Source organism: Pseudomyrmex gracilis, unplaced genomic scaffold (genome assembly GCF_002006095.1).
Source record: "Pseudomyrmex gracilis isolate BER0280 unplaced genomic scaffold, ASM200609v1 scaffold_65, whole genome shotgun sequence".
Classification (NCBI taxonomy): domain Eukaryota; kingdom Metazoa; phylum Arthropoda; class Insecta; order Hymenoptera; family Formicidae; genus Pseudomyrmex; species Pseudomyrmex gracilis.
Window position 1 is genome coordinate 78,983 of NW_018020649.1, and position 25,818 is coordinate 104,800.

Sequence of the window (25,818 nt, forward strand, 5' to 3'; positions counted from 1 at the left end):
GCGCGGATATTTCATTTCTTCTCGGCGCGGTGCCGCCGCGCGGCACGCCTCTTTCGCGCCACTTTCGTACGCGCACGTTACGTCGCACTCGGATACTTTTTACACTAAGTCGCGTCGCGCATAAACTCTGTTTGCCGCTGGCTTTCGCGCTTTCTGTTTCTTTAGAGAACACAACCTTCAGAACACGACTTCTCCGGTCTTAAAATCTTATAGAGAGGAATTTGCGCTCGACGATCTTTTGTATTATTCAATACTTTCAGTTATTTATACAAGAGTTATTTTATACAAGAGAGATATATTTTTCAGAGTAGAGGATTTTTTTTATTTTCTACATCATCTCGCGTGTCCTTCTCTTCATGTGGACTCTTCGCTTCGCGTTGTACACGTTGAATCGATTTCCGATCGGACTGTTCTCTCTCTCTCTCTCTCTCTCTCTCTCTCTCTCTCTCTCTCTCTCTCTCTCTCTCCTTCTCGCTTGTTCGCAAGAACGATAAACTATTCCCGCATAAGATTGCGACGTCATGAATTATTCTCGATCGCCGAAGTCGGGCAATTTCCAGAGACGACCTCGTCGTCTCGATGGAGGAAGGACCCGAGAAGGACGCGAGATAGACGAGGGTGACGGATGAGATTGTTCCGCCGCACAAAACTCGCAGACGCTGATGGGAATCGATAGTATCTGCCATTTATATCGCCCGCAGTGAAAATGCTCGCATTTTTCGCTTGTTCGAGAGGAAGTTCAGTTGAGTAACAGAGATCTTGAGTAACTTTGTTGAAAGTAGGATAAAAGTTTATTTGAGACAGACAAGTTCTTATCATTGGTTTTTGGAAAACTTTTAGCTCCAAGTATTTTTGTGTTTTTTTTTATTTTTTTGTTTTTTTTGTGTTTTTTTTTTTTTACAAAGGAAGATCAACGAAAAGTACGTATAAATTCCTCTTACAGCTCAATTTCGCTTCGGAAGTACTTTGCCAAGTATACTTCGAAGCACACAATCTTCCACGCCGGTCAATATGTTACACAACCACCCTCCTCGCCGTAAGACATCAGCATAATTTTGCGATGTTCTCGCGGCAGAGAGGCGGAGTCGAGTGACTTATCGAAATCTTCCGGCAAATAACGCCGAAGGATATTGTCGTCGTTCTCACACACTGTTGTAATGGATGGGCGCGGTTGCGGGCCAAGAAGAGGAATCGTCGCCATCGTCATCGTCGTCAGTCGTCAGTCGTTGTGGCGACTGCTGCCGCCGCCGCCGTCGCCGCCGCCGTCGCGCGGCCAAGATGGAGAGGATAAAAAGAGAGGATATCCCTCGGGCGGTCGTCCTTGCCCTCGCCGGTCGGCCCACGTCAAGGCCATCTTGCTTCGGGCGCAATGCACCCGCCGTCGCCTCTGCTACTGCTGCACTTTCCCCGTCTCCCTCCGCGGGATCGTCTAATGCACCGTGTCGCTCCACTTCAGCTACCCTGTAGCGGAGGCTGCTGTGTACGGGGACTCGGTTGTTTCTTTTCTTCCCCTCTCGCCACTTTCACGGCTCACGGCAAGCACGGGGCAGGTTACACAGTTACAGCCGTTTCTATTCCTCTCTTTATCCGCCTTCCGTGCTACCCGCATGTTGTCCCCGAGACTCCTCTTCGTTTTTGAGCTCTCAGGCTATCGCCGCCGATCGGCGCGAAATGTTCCTCTTCTTTCTTTTCTCATCCCGTTAACCCTCGCCCTTTTCTCTCTCTCTCTTTCTAACATATACACACACACATACACGCACTCTCTATCCTCCACACCCGTTTTCTCCGCTTTGTCGCTATAAATACCCAGCGAGGCGTTATTTTTAACCAGACGTCCCACCGACGCTCACTCGTACCGAGCGATGATGGAAACCACGTCAAACGGATAATACGGAGATCATGAGATCGACTTCGCTACATCGAATTCATCGCCGGTTTGATGATCTAACTCGACATATGTTATACTGATTTATTACAACAGACTTCTTTTCAACATTTAGTGAGATTCATTTTGTGAGATGTTTGACACAACGTTAATATAGCAATCTTACAAATAGAATACGTAGGTACGTCCATATTATTTTAAAGTTGTTTTTTTTTTTTTAATATCAAAAGATGAAGTATAAATCAATCACAAATGCGATATTTGGCCAAAGTGCTGTCAAAATTTTCGATGATCACAGATACGTGCTGTCACGTGTAAAACGAAGGGTGAATCGTCTATAACGTGGAACCGGGCATATCGACGGCTTTCCTGACTCCCGTGGGAGCCATTGAACGTCTTCCTTCTGTGTTGTTGTCGAGATCGGCCGGCACTGTTCTCTTCTCGCGCCCGCATTACCTTTGCTTCTCGTTCGATCTTTCTCTTTCTGCCTCTCGCCATTGCTTCTGTCTCCCTCCGGCAGTTTCGCCGCTTTTTCTGCCTTCCCTTCCCGCAATGTTCTCTGGAGCATAACGCCGGCCGTTGATTAGACCCTCTCCTCGCTCTTTTCTCCACCTCCACCCCGTTCCCGCGTCAACCCCTCCTCGCTTTACCTTCCGCGCTTCTGCCTCGCTTCTTTTTATCGCGACTGCGTGACCTTGCCAAGGTCGGGTGAACGAACAGCTGCACCGGAGATGACGTTGACGATGCCGGCGTTAGATGGCAACGCTCGATGAAACAGTAGATACCTATACGATATTATGCGGCCGCGCAAATTTGTCTCGGCGTAGATACAGTGGTCGAGCTAATTGCACGACGTGCAATTCAATCTTTTCGCGAAATACTTCGGTTTTTCACTTGGAAACAATGTATTATATGACAAATGAGTTTTGTATCTGACGACGCGTACGTTGGAACGAACGTTCCAATAAATTTCGCTCCGCGAAATTCGACAAACACGAAGAGCTCTGATCTTGAACCAAGCAGATCGGAGTCTTGGAAATTGAAATTCCACGTATAAAGCGTAGTTACGCCGTGTAGTGATGGCAAACAAGCGTTTGCCGAAGGCTAGTCGCGTTCCATCCGTCTCGACGGTTATTGGCCGCGAATCAAAAGTCCAGCTTGACTCGCTGCTCATTTCCTGCCGTTCTAATCAAGCGCGCGGCCTCGCGACTGCAGCAGCTCGGGACGGGAGATTGCCCCGGCGATTCCGTGCTTTCGTTTCTTCGTTAAGCCGACAAATTGATCGCTCTCGCGGGTAGTGTCGCGACTAATTCGGTTCAGCCATTATAACTCGCTTCCTGGCCGCTTGATTGCGTATATCGCGAAACGTATATCGTACCACGCGAGTAGTATCGATTGTATCGACAAAAACTTCATGCACTTCGTTAATATATATCGTTTCGCATAAACGAAGGACTGTTTTTTTTTCTTTTTTTTTTTATCTCGTCGTCGTAAAAGTTAAACTTAACTACTTAAGTCGCGATCTGAGAGAATTCTCGAGACCGTCAGAAAGCCGTTAGTTGCTCTTGATTAGGTTGGTTCCAATTAGATCCTTAAGTGCTCTCTCGGCGCCCGATAGGCGCCACATTAGTTTTCGATTTGTTAATCTTGTTCTTGCTCTTAGAAAATACGAAATATTGTATCACCTTCTTGTGTCGCGCGCGCGCTTCTATTTTCTCGCTTCCATTAATTTTCACTTTAATGGTGTGCTCAATAATTAATTTCTGATAAAATCGACTTGTATAAACACTTTTTCACGATGATTGACAAAAACCGATACGTTAGAGTAGGCGTGTTTGCAATCATGTCGGAATTACTCATTAAGCATGCAGAATCTTGTCTACATAAATAGGGCCCGGGATATTGGAAGCGTTATAAGAGCGCGCGACACGATGAAAAACCGGCTAACACGACGATTAATCAATTAACTAGCCTCATCGCGACAGTCGTCTCGTTTACAACGAGAGGAGACGACCGGGATGACGGACGGTGTTGCGGCAGCGCCACGTAGACGACAATTTGCAAATTAATAGCGTTGTCATTAAGTGGTCACACCGCGTAAAATGGCGTAAATCGCGAATGTCGTCCGGCAATCAACGCTCGCGCCTTTCTCGTGGTGGCGAACGCGCGCGGAATAACGATACACGATATAGAGGGACTCTCTCCCAGGAAAATGCCTGCCGAGAGATTCCGCGCGGAGAAGAATGTTGTAAAGAAACGTGTGGCGTTTGTACAAGATCAACTTTCCCAGGCGAGACAACACGTGTATATTAAACTTGCGCAAACTCGGTTTTAGCGGTGGAATTTTCAACAAGTTCTCGTTTCAAACACGTGCCGTTTTTGTTTTTTTCAAAAAATAATTAAGGTCTTTTAATTAACAACACAAAAAAATTAATTAAAATTCTCACACATTTCGAACAATTCGTAGACGCGACGAATGTTCGCGAGAAACAAAGATTGGAATTTGCTTTGTTCCTCTTATTTTTCTCTCTCCTCGTCTTTTCTATCAATTTTACTTCAATTTTTCTTTAATCTTATAGATTTAAATTTAGTCGGTGTACACGGTGTATACGGTGTTTCTCTCGCGGTCGTAACAACGCACGCGGCGCAAAACTCGCGAAGAGAGAGGAGAGAGAGAGAGAGAAAGAGAGAGAGAAAGAGAAAGACGCGTTTACTTTTGTATTTGCATGAACACTTATATACCTTCGAGCGAGCGGCTTTTGCGAAGCGCGCACGCGGTCGTTTACGACCGTTAATATATAACTTCCTGCGAAAGAGCGCACAATAACTGCAGATTCCTGCCGCAAGGACTCAACCAAAGCCCAACTGCGCTGCACTGACACACGTTGCATTGAAGTTTCTTTCCCGATGCGCGATGCGTTTCGATGCTCAAAATTACCCCGATAATGATAACCGCGAGTGTTGCCGCTAACGAAGCGGCTTTCGAGTCGAAGTCGTATATACGCGCGTTAGTAAGCCTTTTACTGCTACGGCAATGTTTAAAAATATATTTGTAGTTTTTCTTGGAAGAATGATTTTTTCGAAAGCGAGAGAGAGAGAGAAAAAGAGAGAGAGAGAGAGAGAGAGAGAGAGAGAGAAGCAGAACATATTGAAAAATAATATTAAACTCACATAAAGTTTAATATCTCAGATAAGTATCGATGTATTTTTGTTACACATAGTCACGGGATTTATTCTCAAGATTTTAACTTTAATTTATAGATCTGTTATGTTCACAGTTTTATGTTAAATTGTTCTTTCCAGAGATTGAATTTTCTATAGAAAATTATGTAATAAAGTCCTTTTATAAAACCGTTATATCTATTTATATAAATAGATGTAGATTAGTTTTTTTTTCGCTTTTTTATATGTTCGCGGCGTCGAGATTTGCGGGAGCACGATTACGCTCGTAAATTTGCCGCGATCATTTTCGATTTGTCTTTTACGTTTTCTTCACGCGACACTTTCGCGAATAATATCGCTGCGAAATACGAGATTGTGTTGCGAGGTGGTCGCGGCTTCTCGTATACGCGGAAGTCTCGCAGCGGCGTGTAATCTCATCACCACGACCGTTCGTGCAGAAATCGCGAGAATTGAATAGCTCTCGAGGGAACTCGTCTAGGACCAATAACAGATCTTCGATTTTCCAGAGACCGCGAAAGTTTTCGCCGTTTCCTTGCATCCTGTTACGCGTTCTGTTTCCCGGCGCGCGAAAAAGGCTTACAATTTTTCTTTTTATTCCATCGCGATTGTATAATAAAACGATCGCGTTCCATTATGCGAATTCGCTTTAAGCAATAAAGCACATGCGGCGCTATACGGCGAAATAAAACAACTCAGAAATGTAGTTTCACGGCTCCGCGGATCCGGCTCGTTAATCATGCGAAGTATATCCCGCACTTTGCAGTCATTATTCTATCGAAGAACGATTTTGTTGTTGATTTTCCGCGATGCTGTTGTGCAAAGTAGGCGCGCGCAATATCCAGTAGATTACAGTTTCCTAATTTACATGCTGTCTGCTGTCTCGCGGTTGATCGTTTCCATCAGCCGTATATGCACATTAGAAATTGAAATATGAAGAATTCAGCAAATAAAGGATACGAGAGAAGGATACGTACACATATGTGTATATACGAGAGGAGAGGAAGATCAGGTTTGCGTGTTGTTACATAGCGTGATACAAAATCGTCGGAGCTGTCTTCTCGATGAGGTTTTGTTTTGTTTTGTTTTTTTTTTTAAACTCCCGCTTTAAACTCACCGCCCGGGAACCATATAATCGGTCGAAATGGAATTGTTCGCAACACGGCAACGTGTCAACCGATGATTTTCCGCCCCGACGATCTTACTCACGCCGGGCCTCTCGGGATCGTTTTGCTCGATTTTTTTCGCCACCACCTTTTTCCGCGAACGCCGCGAGCGGTACCCCAATTACGTGTCTATTCACCGGCTCGTATTTATCCGGCTGACGTGCGAGAAGAATGAGTCAGACAAAAATCTAGTCGGTTCTTCGCGCGAAGGTGCGGTCGATGTGACAAAAGATCGCGCGCGTCTTTTACCTCCAGAAAGATTCTTATCCTTCCTTCCTTCTCTCCCTTTTAGATTCCACTTCTGGAGTTTCTTATCTCTTTCTCTCTCCTCTCCTCCTAATCCCTGCCGATCTGCCTGGCGAGCGAGTGGACAGGACGGAATCATGTCGGCGACCTCGCAAGGTCCCGCCAAGGTCGAACGTTGAGCTCCGCCAGCATCTTCTCTCGAGAAGAGATGCTGATCTCTCCACCGACCGGCGCGATCGCCGCTAACATTCATCTGCCACTGTTACACTGTTGGGCGCATCGACTTCGTGACTCATTTATGGACGAATAAACCTGACACACTCACGTATCCTTTGTGCAGCGCGCGAGGATTCGTGTCAGGGGGTTAAGTCTCGGGGGCTTGAGACCGTCTCGATGATTCGCGACGAATAACAAAACAAAAACGAAAGTTTGACGAAATAGACGGTTGCATTAGCAGACTGACAATCTGCGAGAGAATCTGATACTCCGAACAAAAGCTTCAAAAAATCGGTGAACAAAGGTGGATGCTTTTAACAGGAGGAAGTGAGGATATTGCTGTTACATTTTTTTCTCCGGTTGTGTGTATATTTTTAGTAACATCAGATATTTTCGCGCGCACTTATCGGAGTATGTTTATTTGATCGAGCGAACAGAACTCGACAAGGCGCGAAACGAGTTATGCCCATTAAGCAGGTGACGGTCACACGATTCTGACGTGCCGGGAGGCTTTTGGAATTAAATTCCTTTTCCTCTTCTTTTCACTCCCGGTGTTTATAACGACGATCGCGCGCGAATCATCGGTCCGAAACGGTCGTTTCTCGTAAAATTTATCTCACCGCCATCTGGTTCAGTGGCAACCGGAACAAACCGGGATGGAATCTGGAATATGGATATCGTAATCAAATGGCCGAGCATCGCACCGGCGCCGTTTTATTAAATCTCCTGTTTGCGGCGCGGTAAAGCGCAAACCGACGGGCAAACCAGTTTACAGATAATCTAACAGGCTTACGTATGTGCGAGGGGGGAATTTCTTCCTCTGCCTATCTCACTTCTATTTACCTTTCTTTGCGAATCGAACGTTTCCCTTATCGATTGAAAAATGGCCAAGGACGGCGCGTATCTCATCTCTTCTTCGTGTATACATCGGCGTTTGTGCGAACACATCGACGTGTGTGTGCAAACGAGGGTCTCAGTTCGTTTCTTCAGTTCGTTCACACGACGGCGGAGATGGCGACACAGCTTCCCGTAACGTGTTCTCGGCGCCAGGCGCCTGTCAGCGATTCCCTCTACTACGGCGGCGGTAGCCTCTTCGCGTGCACGAGCTGAGAAACGATCGCGCGTCGTCGTTAAATTCCTCGCTGTGTTGCATAAACTTGCTTATCTCCTTTGATGAGCTTAACTGAGCAAGTCTCTCGTTGCGAGAGGATTTATCTAAACTGGAAAATAGGAAAATCAAATTGTTATATCTTTGCCACACACAAAAAAAACATTTGCTGATTTAATTGAACCAATTAACGTGATATGGTCGTAAATGTATTTGAAAGAGAGACATTTCTATCAGCGGAAATTAACTTAAAAGTTAATGAACGTAATATGTGCGCGCGTGTGTATACATATATAGCTTTCTAAAAGGGTTGAAGTCGTTGAACCGTTGCCGCGAGGTAGATATGCACTATGTTAATAGTATGGTAATGCGACACGAGCGGGGATATTACGCGCTGGAAAATGCGCGCGCGCGCGCGCGCACCGATAAAATGACTAATAAAATGACGATTACGCCGGTCTCTGGCCTAATGAGGAGAACCCATTAATCTACTGGCGTGATTAGCGCGATGTAAACGGCGCGCGCGCGAAGGTCGACGGCGTGAATTCACCTATGCCCGATTATTTACGGGCGCGCTCGTAGCTCATCGTCTTTACCTCCGGGCGGTCAGCGCACGTCGTTCCAAAGGCATTACCGCGGGGTCGCGCGGTGCTAAATTCATTGCGCAACCTTGTATCTTTCAGCTCGAAATCACATAGGCGATGAAGCTTGCTCTTAGCTTTGAGCACGCAGGTGAGAGAAAGAGACCGAGAGGTGAAAATTTGAGAGTGTATCTTATTTTCTTTATATTCTCTGAGATTATTGCGCTTCAATTATTGACATTATTGCGATCAATTGCTCTGAACTGGAACCGCGTTGTTTATTTCACGACTTGTAATCGGGCAATATTGGCAAATAATTTATATTTGTTTTCTGTCCAGTCGATGTTCCAGAAGTTACGCGATATATCTGGCGTCGCGTGAAAAAAGTAGAATTCAGACGTGAACTTCAAGCTGAACTTTCAGCAGTTTGGTAACTCAGCTTTTAAATTTCGAAAAGATTATTTGATATATTGCAGTGAGAAATAAACTTCAATAAAATATCATCTACTGATTGAGAGAAGATTATTGGAGCCGTAGTTGAATCATCATGACGATTACGAGAAAATTCGCAGTTCAAAAGTTTGCCAATACGAATCTTATTTGATATCTCTAGATACATAATACCTGTTAACGAGCATGAGGGTGTAATGCGCGGTAAATGCGGGTGGAACGCGGTAGCGAGGATTGAAACGTTAAACCGCAGAACAAGCACGCGCGCGGTTCTACGCGCCGGCCGGCCGTCTACAAGCGAGCGCGCACACGCTGCTTAAAATAAAGATACGTAAAACAGAGAGAGAGCCGAGATATTCGCAGTCATTAAAATTATCCTGCATTTTGTACTCCGTTGTGCTCCGCATTATAGCTACATTTAACGATACATAACTCTCTTGTCGGCCATTAAGACGTGATTATCCGTAGACAATAGGCTTTTCATATTTCTCTAGTCGTCAGCGCGAGGGAATACGCGTTAATAATCGAATTAACGAGTGCGCATATCGTATGCGTGTCTGTGATACGTACAATATAAAAAATTATATAAATATATTAAATATATATATCTATATATATTACATATACATACATACATATCATAGCAGAATTTACTGGGCACAAAAGAAACGATTTACTCGTCAAAAACAACGGTATTGACGATACGGGCGATCGGTTATTACTGTCTTTACCGTTAAACACTTAAGGACCTCAGCAACTCTTGAAACAACTGTCGAAAAAAAGATCGTTCTCGAATACCTGAATAATTATAATAACGGCCACTAAAAACGCAAGTTCTTCCATAAAAGAAAATTGAAGATAATATGTGAGGATAGCAAATAAAAAAATACAAAAAAAAAAAAATAATAGAGAGAGATACTCGGAAGTACGTCGACGTAACGTATAAGATATATATAAATATATATCTTAAATATTATCTCTTTGAAGATACACTTCTCGCTTACTTTTTCTCCCCCAGAGGATTACTGTTTTCTTTGGAACCGGCAGAAAAAAATGTCTCATGAAAATGCAATATCCCGCGGATGGAGCAGCGCGAATTCAGCGAATTAGAGGGGGCGCGGTGTCTGCTAGAATCGTTCGTAATCGAATCAGCTCTGCGAGCAGCTCGCTAACTCGATTCCGTTCGTAATCGCGTTAATATTGGTCCGGGAAACAGGAAGGCCGAGCTTACCCACCGGCTTCATTAACAGAGAGAGAGAGAGAGAGAAAGAGAGAGAGAGAGAGAGAGTAAGCGCGCGCGCGCGCACACTCGCTCGATTCTCGCACAAGATCTCGCGCTGTCGCGTTTTACTTAAGTTAGTTAAGGATCTCGATAAGAGGAAGCGTATGTGTATCCTTTGCGGAGTTCGTTGGCCTTTCCTTATCCTCGTATGTGTTGTACTGTTTCAACACGAGAGTTTTCAATAGAAAAGAAAACGCACCACCTCGTTCGTTTACTTTATCTCGTCAACAATGTCGCGTTGACGATAGTCATAGATATAATTGAATTTCCACCTTGTCTCGCCGAGATAGTCACGGTCGTATACATCGCGTCTATTTGCGGATTAACGATAGCAGTTAAATCGCGTGAAAGACAAGGAAGTCGACGCTGGATGATACGCTCACTTTCGCTAATGATCGCAGTGGCAATTACTTGGAGCCTCTCCCCTGTAAATCTTCTCTAACTAATTATCCTTTACACTCCCGACTCCTCGATGAGGAGACGACCACACGAGCTCTCTCTTTCTCTCTCTCTCTCTTTCTCTTTTTCTCTTTCTTTCTTTCTCTTTCTTTCTCGGAGTGACCTCGCGGTTAAATGCTAATTATTATCCTTGTCTGCGATAAATTAAACTGCCAGAGAGTCCACCTTCGAATATGGCTCTCGTGCGCATGCATGCCGCTTGATGGAGAACGGCATGGGAGGATGGCACGGTCGGTCGGTGCGCTGCCCTCCCGCTTGTTAGATTTGTGTTATCCTTCCATTCTGCAAGCGAGTTAATTCGCGTCACGAAAAATCACGCCCTTACTCGCGCGTGAGCGGAATGTTCGGACGCCTTTGGAGAGTCGCCGCCAACTTCTACGGCAAACGAAAAATAGGAACGACTAATGAATATGAAGTTTATCTGCGCATGTAGGTTTTGCACAGTCCTTTCCTCTGTCTCTCCTAATGGTGTCATTTAACATAACTTGTGCATGCTCAATTATTTTAGAGTCGCATTTACGGGTCTTTTTTCTCTGAAGAACGTAATGTTTTTTACAACAAGTAAAATTATCAGCAAAGAGATTTTCCTCATATTTAGCCTGTTGCTATTATTCGTTTTCAAGAATAAACGCCAGTAGTCCCGACAAGTGGTGTTCTTGCGCGAGTCCATTACACCATCGTTAGCAACGCTCATCTAATTAGCTTCGCTATAGTCCGCTAATAAAGACGCACAAGGGAACGAACGGTTGTTCGCCGAAGTATATATATATATATATATATATATACATATATACTCGCACGAAAGAGAAAGAGAGAGAGAGAGTATTCGTAGTATTCGCGACGTAGCGCAAAACTCGTGCGCTTCCGATAGTTCGAGGATAACAGACGAGTAGAAAACGAAATTGATAAAGTTTATTTCCTCTTAGGAATGAGTTAGAATGATATTCGAAATATATCTTTCGTGTTACTGCAAATTAAACTTCCCTCGTAGATGGTATCGTCGTCTCTCTTCCGAGAGAATGTTTTCTCTCCCTTCCGTTGAAGGGATCGATTTTGTTAGATCGCACTGTTGGATTCTCTTCGAGGAAATCGCTCCAGGAAACGGCCTGGAAATGATTCCGGGCCGGGAGGCAGAAGTGCAAGAAGGTCGCGGCGTGACCTTCGCTCTTTCGAATCCGCCGGGAGCCACATCCCGTCACGTAGCTTCGATACGACGCGTAATGACAGCCCCGACGAGAGGTGCGCATCGGCCGCCAATGGCGAATCCGGTCGCGACGCCGAATGAATTGCGCATCGGCGCGCACCGATCGGCCATCATCATCATCATCATCGTCGTCATCATCATCATCATCATCATCATGATCGTCGTCGTCATCATCATCATCATCGTCATCATGATCATGATCATAATCATCATCATCATCATCACCGAAACGTGATCGCTACCGGCATTAGCTTACGCGCTCTTCTCTCTTCCGACGCACAACAATCATCACCAATTTGCTATCCAGATATTGCCGGGAGAGAGAAAGGATACACCCTCTCGCACATTCCTTCCCCCTGCGAGTTGGTGCTCGTAATCTCGAAATGGTGTTTCCCGACGATCCCTGACAATTCCTGACGGTGCTCCGCGAAAGATAAAAACTATTTCAAAGAAGTTTTTACGACTGTTGTAAAAAACACGGTTCAAGTTTTTATTTTCAGGATGTGTACGTATAAAGGAAGACGCGATACAAATCGCGAGGGAAAGAGAATATTTTTTTTTGTACAATCAGCAAACTTTAAACTTTAAAACTTATTACAATTTCTTTAGACAAAGTAAAAATTATGTAAAGTAGTTGTTTATTGAAACATTTTTTGTATCTTTCTGAGGAGATATTTTTATCTTTTTCGTTTTACATTTGCGCGTTTCTTCTGCGGAGTTTAATTAAAAGCTTTATAATCTACATAAAAACAAATGTTGATTTTGATTTGCAGATGCACAAATGGAGCAAGGGTATAGATCGGAGGTGCAGGAACGAGCGCTCGTCGTATCGTTGCAGATGTTCAGCCTCATCCTAGAACGCGGTGTATCTCTGTTGAAAGCTCAACTAGACAGCGGGCAGGAGCCGAGACTGGTGGTCGGCGAGGATCTGCAAGTGCTCCTGCCGGCCATTAAGGTACCTTTCCGTCTTCTCCCCGTCATCGTCGGGCAATGCGTATCGGTCGAGCGAAGTCTTAATTGCGTTTTGCGACGCGGGTCGGCGAACGTAAGTCAATTTCCGAGTCGAAACGTTCGCTCGATCACGTCCATCGTTCGTGGCGCTCGCCATTACGGGATAATTATAATAGATCTGGAGCAGTGACGGCCAACCTTTCGACTTCTTGCTTGGGACCACAGTTCAACAGTTTCAGATCCGACGGATGGAATGAGCGCGTGTTTGTAGAAACAAAAAAAAAAAAAGATTTTACTCCCAACTGTGTTTTTATTCGCTGCCGTTTTCCTCGGGATAATTTATAGCGATTCACCAGAGTTGACTGTCACTGGTTCACGACGCGATTGCAACCAATCTGAAAGACGTCGATTTTTTCACGCGCGTAAACCGACGGAGAATTTATGAAGCTCCGCGAAAGTTTTACGCCCACGCAAGATCTGCTGGTGGCCAGTGTGTCAGATCAAGAATCCGATCGTATCGCTATACTTATTATGCAACTCAACGTTCGCGCTTAATGCACCCTCATATGTGAGATGCGCGCATGCGCGCGCTTTATCGATTAAAGGAATACGATAGTATCTCTAGAAGCTATCGGTTATTCTCATTTAAATCTATAAACCGCATTATAAATATCGCGAAACGGAGGTATGATAGTCGCTGGCGAGCCGGTGCGAGATCCGGAATGTAATTAACAATTCGCTAAACGTGAACGATCTCGCCCAAGACGATCCTTGTTTTTCTAATCATTTTAAAAACGGAAATATATAAATGTTTTCAGTGTAAGTGTAAAAAGCACTCCGAGATGATTGTGTTTTACAGTACAATCTCCCCGGACCGTTGAATCGCGTTGATTAGCTATCGGTTTTTTTTTTTTTTTTTGTTCCGGTTATAAAGGAATATTTTGTTAATGCTAACGTAGATAATGTAGAGCGCGTCTCGCAAGAATTGTATTACTCATCCTCTCGGCTTAACGAGAAAAGAGACTCGAGAAAAAAATGAAACAATGATTACTATCGGAATGCGAGCTGATACAAGGAATAATAGCCAGACTCGCGCTTGCGACTGAGGTGAGACCATTAATATTGCCGATAAAGTAGACGCGATACAAGGCCGCTGGAATACGTTTCACTTTATGAGGATGGATGGACGTGCCCGATGAAAAAAGCACCTCGCGCGAGAGTGTCTATAAATAGCGAAGTACTTTTGTGCGCTCTCACCGACTGCCAAAGACTTGACAAGTTCGTGCAAATGAGACGGGGAAATAAAAGTGTATCGAACAAAATATATGCGCACGATACTTGACGGGAAAACAAATAATGTGTTCGAAAGTAGCATTAACTTTGAAAAAAAAAAAAAAACAAACATCTATTTTTATCCAATTTGTTTTCACACGCAATTACCGCGTAACTAATGTTCGTAAACAAACGTATGTGCATTCACAAATAAATTTGCGTGAATAATTGCAACGTTGTTTTCCGTCAAGCGTGTCAGATCTTTCTCACATTGAAAAAACAAATTGTCCAAAAATACGCGCTGCTGATAATTCAAAAAACAATCGAGTCTTCATTTATTTCTCATTGTTTTTGCAGATCTGGTGCGACTGGATGCTCTGCCACAGCACCGTTTGGAATCCCCCGCCGTCTTGCACGGATTACAGAGTCGGGTAAGTTTTCTTGTTAAACTCGATAAGTCAAAATGAAATTATACACGCGATCTTTAATCGCAGTAATCCCCGAGGCGCGACGCGTCTAATCTCTTTATATTGTTTCGCAAACGTCGAGCGAGTTTCCGTTCGGCTTTGCGGATCGCACCGGATTAATAACAAAGTTAACGTTGCGTGCGTTAACTGTGCGCGCGTCGCGAAGTCATCGTGTGTTAAGGGGATTAAGAACGAGCGTAATAGACGGCCAGCGGTGAAAATGAATGTCGCGCACATGCTCGCGCGTATCAGCCATTGTACATACGTATGCGGCGGGAACGCTCGATATATATCTTGAACTCTCCGATACTGCGGTTTCGCGGTCTGCGGTCTCTGAATCGGTTTCCAGTCGAGCTCTGGCTATAGCGACAATCGCGATAGCGAGCAACTCGTGCTAAGTAAAAATGCGCGTTTACGTACGTATGTGAACAACGAATGGAGAAATTGAAAACTAAAGTATTTGAGTTAGACGTTTCGATCATTTATTGTTGATCATCTTCAGCACTGTTAAATAACATAATATATACATTTATAAAATTTTGAAAGATATCCGTTACAAAGTGATAAAAAACAGAATAAGTAAATAAAAACATGTACGCATCTAATTTGACAAGTCAAATTAAAGTTCCACTTCCTTCCTGGACAACAGGCTCTACGGTTTTTTACTTTTATTTGAGTATCTCATCGAGCCGTTATTTAATTTATTAAAGTATTTGAAATCTGAAGTTCAAAATATTACGTAAATGTAATACGAAATTGTGATAACTCGGTAGTACCTAATTGTAGCATCTTTTTGTTCTTATCGCAACGCGCAATTTCTGCAGAACCTACCGATGTAGATTTTTTTGAAATCAATTCTTTCCGTATATTCCCTTTTTTTATGATTCGAACGAGAATATTTCGAAGAACGATTAAATTTGAAAATAATTATTATTCGATCTTCGTCTTGAAATTTTAGTTATCTTCGAAACGGCCGCACACAAGTGAGGCATTATAGCACGTAGCACAATCATGTGCTCCCGGCCTTGAGATAACTTAAATTCTAAAAGTGAGGGATCTTCATCAGCTCGCGAAACGCGACTAAAGACCGTGAACTAACCATATTTGATTATCGTATCGAGGTAAATTATAATAATCGACCTTAGCCGAAGACGCCTTGGGCGCTTCGTCTCTCGAGAATCTTTCGTTTCTTTTTGCATGTGACCGCAACTTTGAACTTGAGCCGCCGCGCCACTTGTTTTTTAACAAAAGGACACTACGTAAGTCGGGAAAAGAGCCGCAAATTAGCAACAAAAGAATATTACGTCCTTGTACATCTTTTGCTGTTTACCCGATTGGTCGTGCTAACTTAATAGACGTGAGCTATCCGAGAACCGATATCTCACAGGGGGGGGGGGAAGGTGATGGAAGTGAGCGTGGCGTAGGTCACGGTCAACCGCTGCATCGTATCGAGACTCGATCTCTCAAGTCGCGAACGCGAGCCGTGCGCAGATTTCTCGCGGCACTATTTCTAGCACGCTTCTTCGCGTCGTCGTTGTCGTCGCGAATGCATAAGTTACTGTCTTGCTTTAATTATTACCGCATCGGTTCCAATTTCAAGGGAGAGTTTCGCGCAATGTGGACGCGCGAACTGGTGGTTCACATTATTCCGCTTTTGTCAAGCGGATATTTAATTCTCGGACCGGAGCCGTTGTAATGAGAAATAAAGAAAGAAAGAAAAGAAGAGAGGGGAGATTTGTAGGGGTGGCTTTCGCCAACTTGCGCGTTGCATTCGGGCCCCGGCTACGTCGCAGCTGCGCGAGGCGACTATTAATTCAGGTTGACACTTGAGGTGTTTTGAATTATGGCTGTTGTATCGGACTATTAATTTTCCCGCGCGGGATGATGCCTCGGCGAATCGCGCGCGGTGTGAGAAACTCGCAGGTAAAGACGTTCGCAACACCCGCGGCGGTCGGACGACGTTCCCGTGGCGCGACACGTGTTTGTGATTGTAACATTCCACTCTGTTTCTAATTCACAATTCTCGCGATACAAACCGCTACCGCAGTTTTGTCGGCGAGTTTCCGAAAAAAGAAACAAAAGAACGAATATATTAGCTACTTAATAAATGATAAAATACAGAAGAATAGAAAAAAAAAAACATTTATAAATTATCTCTATTGTATAAATTGCGATCATTTACCGCAGAGAGAAGTACGTGCAAATTATTATTAACTACTGAAGAAAGTTGTTAAAAAAATTGTTCCGAAACGAGATTAGAATCACGGATTTTAATATATAGGTGCCAAAGTTACGAAGCTCCCGACCGCGGTATATTTCAAGATCGACCCATCATTCAATTTTATCCGATGATTTTCTGCTTGTCGTACTTTACGGGGGATATAATGGATTTTGATTCGAGCTTCACTTTTTCGCACGCGGGCACAGGGTCCCTCCGAATTTTGCCGTATATCGCGCTGAGTCACGCCGCTAAATAAGGGACATGAGAGCAGACCGTCGGGAAATCCCGACGCCCTGCCGTGTGTTCAAGGGCCAGGGGTTTCACAAAGGACCGGGTCGACGCGTTTCGAATTGATCATTCGCGAGCGTGAGCGAATTCGTGCGCGCTCGCAGAGAAACGCGCGACGAAGAGAAGAGAGAAAGAGCGCGCGCCGTTCATCTTATCGACGCACGGCGCGTCGTCGCTTCTCGGCGCGAGTTTCGCTAATGAGATAAAATAAAAGAAGAATAAGAGAGCGAGAGAAAAGAGCGCAGAGAGTCACGCTTGTCCGACTGATGCAATCTACCGTCCATTAAACGAGCCTCAAGGCTCTCTCCCTTCCCACATCTCTCTTCCCGTCTCCGTTTCTCTTTCTTGCCAACGTCTTGCTCTCGAGAAACGCGCACGCTTCTTTGCGTAACCAACGTAGTCACCATTCCGCGCTGGGATAGCTTAATTATTGTTGTTCGTTGGTTGATTAACAATTATTATGAGTCGAGTGTTTCCTTGGCAAGGACGCCACGTAACGCGCGAGACGCGATCCTCTCGATTTTGAAACACCGTCGTCGTCGTCGTCGTCGTCGTCGTCGTTGTCGCCGCCGCCGCCGCCGCCGCGTTAGAGCAACTAGAAGCGACGATTCTCAACGCGAACATCGCGGGACATCGCGACGCGAGTTCCAAGCGCGATTAACCGATGACCTTTAACGACACCGGCCGATTAATCGCGCAGGAAAGCACGAGCGGCACGCGCACTTTTGCCGCGTCGTCGCGAAATTAAGCGATCAGTTAAATAAACCCTTCGCGGTCTTGGCGCAGTCCCTTATATCTTCTCGAGTTCGAAGCGTAGCCGCATTGCCGCTTTTATTGCGCTGCGTTATTACTTGCTACACAATGTGATTATTTACCGAAATAAATTATCTGGTGAGAAACACTATACGAGGTCAGCGAATCGCGGCGCGAGATTACTTTTACAAGTTCGAAGTTCGTTAACGTGAATCTGAAGACGATTATAGATAAAGAATTGCAGATATTATAGCTGAAGATAATTGCTCCGAGTGTCTCTCCCTGCTCGGATGCGAGATCCTAGACTCGGGAGCAAGAAGAAATTAATTGAGCAAGCGACTTTGGTTTTACAGTAACACGGAAATGGGGAATGGAAACGTATGTCCCCGCCGCTGGTGGATCATTAATAACGTCGGCGGAACAAGCCGCCGCCGCCACCGCCGCCGTCGGTCGTACCGAAGTACATTAAATGTATAAATCCATGATCTATTATTATTATCCAGCGCGTGCATTACGTGGCCGTCTCTTTTCCTCCCTCTCTTTTGCTGCTGCTGTGTAGCAGCAATAACTTCCAATATGTAATTCTCGACATTGGGGGAATAAATAGCCGCGCGGGGATATATCATGTTCGCGCGCGAGAACTCGCGTCCACCTCGTCTTATTCGTGCCACAAATGGTCAGATATAAATTTCATTAGTCGCTCGTTTTTCAATCCGCGCGTCTCGGATTTATATCTGGTCGTGAATATGCGAAGTCGCGCACGTCCCACGCCACGTGAAGGCGTGCGAAAATTCAACGCGCGTCGTGATCGTTTCGGGTGCCTCGCAAAATCTCGGAAATATCTTCGATGCACTTTCGTGCGGCGCATCGAAACGTGTGGTGGTTTCGGCAGAAACGGAATTTTCATCGGACGCTTGTTATATTGTGGGTCTCCTCTCCCCGTCCCGATTGGTACGCGGTAAATTTTAACTTGCGGCGAAAGAATTCTGTCGCGTGACGAATGATCCCAGAACCGAAAGTATTTATCTCATGTCAAGTACCAGCGTCAGCATATAACCGGTAGCGAAGGAAATTAAGTAGCAAATTAGCCAGTCAGTTTTTTTCGTGAAAAAGCAAATGTTTGAGCAAGTGTTGTTTACACAGTCGGCAGCCGAACGAGTTTTCGGGCATTTACGCCGTCACTCTTACAAAAACAATAATGAGGAATCTGAAACCCGTAGAAAATTACCTCCTCCCCTTCCCCCCCGAATATTACCCGAAGGTACATGTAAGAAGTTCGTTGGCCTCGGCGGCGCCAAAGTGGCGCTCAGATAACGTCAGAGGTCCGGTATAAAGAAATATATATATTTTTTGATTAATTGAGAATTCTGGTTATTCCAAAAATTACGAATCACTGATCCGATCCTTCGAGATCGATTCAATTGTGCCGAACGAACTTTATGAATTCGATCTCATTGAATTCCCGTCTTGTTCACCTTCAAATTATATATTAGAATGATGATTATAGTCCTTCTGAGAATTTTGCCAGATCACCGAAGGATCTTTGGCCAGAAGTGACGCAGAAGAGCCGTAGGCGATTCTTTCGGTCTCTCGTCACACTCTTAAATCAATGTTATGACGAATTTTAGCGCGATGAAACTTCATATTCCGAACTTCTCGTTTGTTACAACAGCCCGCCTGGAGACGCATGGAGCAGATTGGCGACGATGGTGAACCTCTTGGAGAAACTTAATTACAGCAGAACAACTTTGATTCAGGGCAAGGATGCCGAGGGTCGCGAAGAAGGTAAGAAGAATTCAACAGTGTTTCTCGAACTTTTTTTTCGTATCCAGCAAACAATGATCGCAAACTGTCTTTGATCGCAAAATTTGGCTGACTCGTAACAATATGTTTTTCACGTTAAAATGTCTGATCATCGATTGCGCTTGTGAGCGATTGACTTGGCGATCTGTCAGACTTGGACCAGACTTAATCGAAAAAGCTGCGTTTCTCGTAGTCTACGAAGTCGGTGCCCGGTCTGTTGACCCGTAAGGTAGCGACGGTTGCGTAACGGTGAATACGTTCGACATGACCACTGCAGTGCCATTCTCTTTGCGGCCATTTAGTAGCGTGTGGCCAATGGTCTTTCAGCGTGCGTGCAAGCCACATCGCCACTATATGTTCGCCGCGCGCATGTTATGAATACACAAATTACATTGCCCCGGAGCTCATTCACGTGTGTAGACCTCACCGCGATCTCCGGTGACGTCTTCCGCCAATTTTTTGGCGATCGTCTCTCACGCGCATATAATAAGTATTAAATATATAATATTCAAACTGTGCGGACAGCTTCAGGATTAACAATAGTTTATCGGTTTTTTTTAAATCGTTCTTTTGAGAGAGTAAACTTAAAGGTTTTTTTTTCATCACATATTGAGTTCGAAAAAAAAAGATTCATTTTACATCGACACTTTTCTTTGTACAAAGAAAAATAAAACTGTTTACATAATGTCATATTTAAAATTTTTTGCGCCCAACGTAAATAAATCAAGGTTCGATCATTTCTTCTAGCAGCTATTCATCGATCGTTGGCAAAGACCTTGGAAGAACGGCTGGCCGCGCGAATGCCTGCTTGATTTAAACACACGACGAGATTTTTATATTTTCCCCTCCAAGATCGCGCTTCGACGCGATCGCGAGTTCTATCTCGAACTGGGTCTTCCAACGGGTCCGTTCGCCTGGAAACTAGCGTTCTAGTTTCGCGGCGCGTCCTTGCTCGCGGTACACTTACCTCTAAATCGAGTATGTATGTACGTAGAGAAGTGCGCGTTACTCATAGTGAATATCACTCTACGCGCGCGTCGGTGAGGCTGATCACACGGCTGACTAGAATTGATAAGATCGCCAAGTTCCCCAAGTCACACGTGAAATTGAAATTTTTGCTAACGCCTGTCTCTCGAAATCGTTGACGAGACAGAACAGAACTTTTTTTATTGATTGTCGTAATTATCGAAAAAAGGGTTTTACTCTCTTTAATTATTTTACGAACAAAGAACCGTTCGAGGAATGTTCGATATTTAAGTATATCTTCGATTATCTCATTTGCGCGCAATTATTTTTAGATTTTGCCTCGGATTATAATTTCATATTGCAAGTTATTACCGCATCTAAGCGTTACGTTATCAAAACAACTTAAGTTGCCGAACACGAAAAGCGACGAGTTAGCAGAATGCGATCACACCTGATCGATTCTAAATCGCGTTGCACATACATCTGAGCTCCTTTTGCAATACGTGATATGCATCTTCGCGCGTCGTTCGCGTGAATTTAAGGTCAATCTATCGCATACCGTTGAAAAACTCAAATTTGGCACAATAACGTAACTCGAGCGACATTACACATGTGTATACGCCCGAGGTGTTATCGAATCTTTCGCGTTTCTTTGTGTTTCAGAATTAGAACTTGTTAAACTGCCAGAAGATATCACGTTGGCGGGTTTTACTCCTCTTATGCTCAATCCTCAGGATCCTTGCTACGTGGAAAAAACGGAGGACATGGTGAGTTTTTTCTAGCGCGTTAATTATTTATAGATTGTTTAAGAGCAGTTACGTTGACGTGTATACGCGCCCAAAAGGAGTCTATACATTTTTGACAACAATAAGTTTTAAAAGACGAGTTTGTTTAAATTTGAGAGGACATTTATGTTTCGAGAAAATGTCCAAGTTCTGGGAAGAACTTTAGCACGTCAGGGGAATATCTCGCTCGACGTCTACTAGCTAAAACGAACTCTGGACGCGTTTTCAGGAAGTGGCTCAGGTGTGTCTCAGGATAAGCAAGATCCTTTTCTTCGGTCAAGTGTTCTTGTGCGGCTTGGAGACACCGGTACTGAAGCTGCAAAAGAGCGAGACCGGTGTTAACGAATACGTTTCCGTGGTTGAGGCCTCGAGCACGAGTTCACCGAGTTCGCCGCCGACACAGGTAACTGTCGTAAATCTCTGGCTCTACGGAGAAAACGCACAAAGTACAGTCTCGCTTAGAGCTGTACGGAATTTGTATTTCCTCTCGCTCGAAAAAACAGCGACAATCGAAAGAGAGTCGCTGTACTTACGATTCAAAAAATTTATTTCTCTAATTCTTTCTATAAAATGTACTTCACGTACAATCGAAAAATTTATTATAGAAATTTGTAATTATTGTTTTATTATTATTTAATTGTTTTATTATTTTATTATTTTAAAAAGCAATTTGGAACAGATCTGGAGATTAAGAATGTCTTTTTCGAAATTTTCAATCAGATTGCTAGTACGGGTATTATCCAAGGAACGGAATTAATTCACTTGCAGAGCGATTCAGAACTTCTGGTAGAGAGTTACAGCGAAGGAGAAGAGGAATCGGTTCCCACATTGAGAAGATTACCCTCGTGCGGTAATATGCCCGACGATATGACAGCTCCCGTGGCGGCGGTCGAGATACGGTCGCTGATTGAAAGAAAAGAAGAACTGGAGAGACGACAACGGAAACAAGATCGACATCGACAGCGAGTACAGGTAAGTGTATAAAAGCATATATTATATATTATATTTATATTTCACGAATACACGTTGTGTCATACACATCGTCTCCGCATCAGATTCACGACATTTTCGTGAACGTAGCAACTCTATCGTCATGGCTTGTGCTAGGCAAGAGATGCTATGAGCGGCGTTCGGGTGCGCGCAGGATCGATAAGGAATCTCGCCGCTTCCAAATTTAGCTAGCGCCGCGCGCAATCTTCCGCCGATGGAGACGTCGTCCGCGAATATCGGACGCCGAATGATTGCCCAACCGCGCGATACTGGTCTAACCACCGATCTCCATCGCGCGTTTCTCTTCCCTTCTCCTCGCTTCCCGTCTTCTCGCCTCGAGACGGCCGACAAAGTATCGGCCGAACGCCATTTATCGTGACTAAGTCGAACTAAATCAAGAGATTACAACGCGCGCACGCTGCTTCCTTCGCAAAAGAAGCTCTAGCGGAGACTCCGCTCTTTCTTTCGCATTCCTCTACCCTTCAAATGCACCCTACCCTTTTCCCAGCCCCGTGTTCGTTCTTTTATTTCGAACCGCGCGATCCTCTTTCACCGCAGACTCTCTCCTCGCACAGGCACGCAAGCCCACGTTTTTATTTACGGCATCAAAACTCCTCCTTTTTGCATATTTATTATCTTACCCCGGCTTGGGGCCGGATTTTGTGCATACTATGGTTGGCCGCGCGTACTTCTTATCCTCTTCTCGATATCTTCTGGAATAAAAAGAAGAAACAAAAGGAAGAACTGAGAACTGGCCAGAGGCCCCATACGCAACGCGCGATTGTGTTTCTTCTTTTTTTCTCAGCTTGATTTTTTCGCGCAGATGCAAATTTCATTTTTAAACGTACAGGGACGAATGATTGACGTTCAGTTTTTTTTTTTTTTTTTTTTTTTTTTTTTTTTTTTTTTTTTTTTTTTTTCGGACAAAAAAATCACTATCGAGAAAGATGATATTCCTGGATACACGCGTCAATAAATTGAAAAAGTCGCGATGTACATTTTTACACTGCCGGCTATGATGATGGGAATCTATCAAATCCGTGGTGCTTCGGAATATCTTCTCGATTTACATCTCTAGTATCGACGAGAAAATCAACGGGAGCGAACGATCGGCCACGAATTTCGCTTCGTCTTATCCGGAGTTTATCGGGCTTTTCCACGCTATCCGAGAAGGCGCGATATAAATTTCACCGGTATCTCTTGAATTTTTCGAGCGCGCACTTTTATCACGCGGAGCGAAACTGCAGGCGAAACACGGACCTCGGTCCCGTAACTCTCGGCCGTGGAATTGTTTCGAGGATAAAGTTTGGCGGAAGGACCGGTGTGACCCCGCCGAAATAAATAGCGGCGATATCGTAGCCGTCGGTAGTTTGTTCGACAGCGTGCGATGCAGTTTTATCGTAGGTCGTGTTTCTCCACTGTCTCTCTTTCTTTCTCTCTCTCTCGCGATATTCCATTGCTTTTTGCACCGGAACTTTTTCGCGTCGAATCGGTTTTTCTTTTTTGCAAGGCGTTTGGCGAGGCGCGATAACAAGTGCGCGGAGAATTTCATTACCGCAAACCCACACACGACGGATAAGATTTTTTTTTTGTCTGTCGATGTGTAAATAAGGTTTTGCATGATCGCGTACATTCTTATGTATCTGTAGAGTCTTTCGATTTCTCGTGAAAATTTATAACGCGATAAACTCGTGCGTTTGCGCGTGTAATTGGAATATTACAGTCGCGAATCGCAACCACACGTGTAAGAGTTATGTCTGGAAACTCGTATGGGTCAATTTTGACGCCTGAATGAACCTGCCTCGGAATGTAGACCAATTCTGTTGTACACGCATACATCTCGGAACCAGTTTTTCCGCGGACAACGGTGAACCTGAATTATGCCACTCTCGCGCGAGTTGAGTGAATTGCGGTTTGCATATCTCGCAAAGCGCAATGGAAATTGCTTTAACGCAAATTAGTCCGAGTGAGAGACACTGCGTTTAATTGGACGGCGAAATTTCGCGTGACGGTGAATATCGCGAACCGGTTGAACCGTAAACTCCGAAAACCGGACGGTTTGCCCGGAAAGAAAGCGGAGATAAGGCGTTTTAATTTTACCGTATTTCGGATTCAACAATTCTGCCCGAAATTGTATTTTCGAGGCAGACAGGTAGGTACCGTTTTCTATCTTCATTATTTCACGCGGATATGTCGCTTCTTGTTAAGAAGCAGACTGATATTTTTCGGCGGAGTGAAATTAATTCATTAATCAACAACTTTGCGCCGATTTTAATTAGTTCCTTAATGTTAGGTTCGGAAATTGTGCGCATAAATAAATAAATTAATAATACAGTTAGTAGTTACGTGAAAAATTACGTAAGTAAATATGTAATTTAAATGAGGAAAAAAATTCCGTGAACGATCCTTTACTTAATGTCGAGAGATAATCCGCGATAAATAAATTCTTTGCTCGATGTCGGGAGATATAAAATATCGATTAGAAAGCTAAACACACACAAAAAAAAAACATTTTCATCACGAGATAAAATCAATGATTGACAATAAACGTCGTCATTTATAGACCCAGAATGTATAATTACAGATGCTACAAATCTAGTTTGAAAATCAAGATAAAGATAAAAACAAATTTATGTATGGAATTAGCTCCATACATAAATTTGTTTTTATATTTATCTTGATTTTCAAACTAGATTTGTAGCATCTGTAATTATACATTCTGGGTCTATAAATGACGACGTTTATTGTCAATCATTGATTTTATCTCGTGATGAAAATGTTTTATATATATATATATAATATATATATTATCAGTCGGCTGACTATATATATATACGAGGTGCGATAAAAAAATAACGGGAATTTTTGAATTTCCGCGGACTCTATAAATCCGATTTTCAAAAATTGTTAGTACACTTGTTGGTACACATGTTTCTGACGTATATTGACATTTGTAGCCATTTCGAATGTTCAGTTTATTTTTGACAGTCGAAAATGTTATACGTGTTTTGGTGTGCTCGGCGATTTTCTACTTTCGAAAAAGATGAATCAAAGAATTTGTATTAAATTTTGCTTAAAAAATGGAATAAAGTGCAGCACCGCATTTGAAATGTTGACTGTGGCTTTTGGCAAATCTACTATGAGTAAGACAAGAGTTTACGAGTGATACAAACGTTTCAAAGAGGGCCGTGAAGATGTTGAAAAATTCGACAAGTTTGATCAACTGTGAAGGTTCTTCTCACTGTTTTCTTCGATTTCAATGGCGTAGTGCATCATGAGTTCCTGCCATATGGTTGTACGGTCAATAAGGAATACTACCTGGAAGTTATGCGCCGTTTGCGTGAAGCAATCCGACGAAAACGCCCAGAATTGTGACAAAACTATTCGTGGAAATTGCATCACAATAATACTCCCGCTCACACCTCACTGCTTGTTCGTAATTTTTTGCTAAAAAACAAAACCGTTATTTTGCCTCAGCCACCGTATTCGCCGGACATGATCCCCTGTGACTTATTTCTATTCTTGAGGCTGAAGAGAACCATGAA

At 43.9% G+C, this 25,818-nt stretch overlaps 1 protein-coding gene across 1 annotated transcript in view; it reads left to right on the forward strand.

Moving 5' to 3' along the window:
• LOC109854420 (telomerase-binding protein EST1A-like) overlaps positions 1-25,818 on the forward strand; it is an 86,597-nt gene that overhangs the window by 40,194 nt on the left and 20,585 nt on the right. The window contains 6 exon segments of the mRNA XM_020427489.1: positions 12,551-12,732; positions 14,358-14,431; positions 19,402-19,514; positions 21,162-21,265; positions 21,513-21,686; positions 22,004-22,255. Of these exon segments, the coding sequence (XP_020283078.1) occupies positions 12,551-12,732; positions 14,358-14,431; positions 19,402-19,514; positions 21,162-21,265; positions 21,513-21,686; positions 22,004-22,255 (899 nt within the window).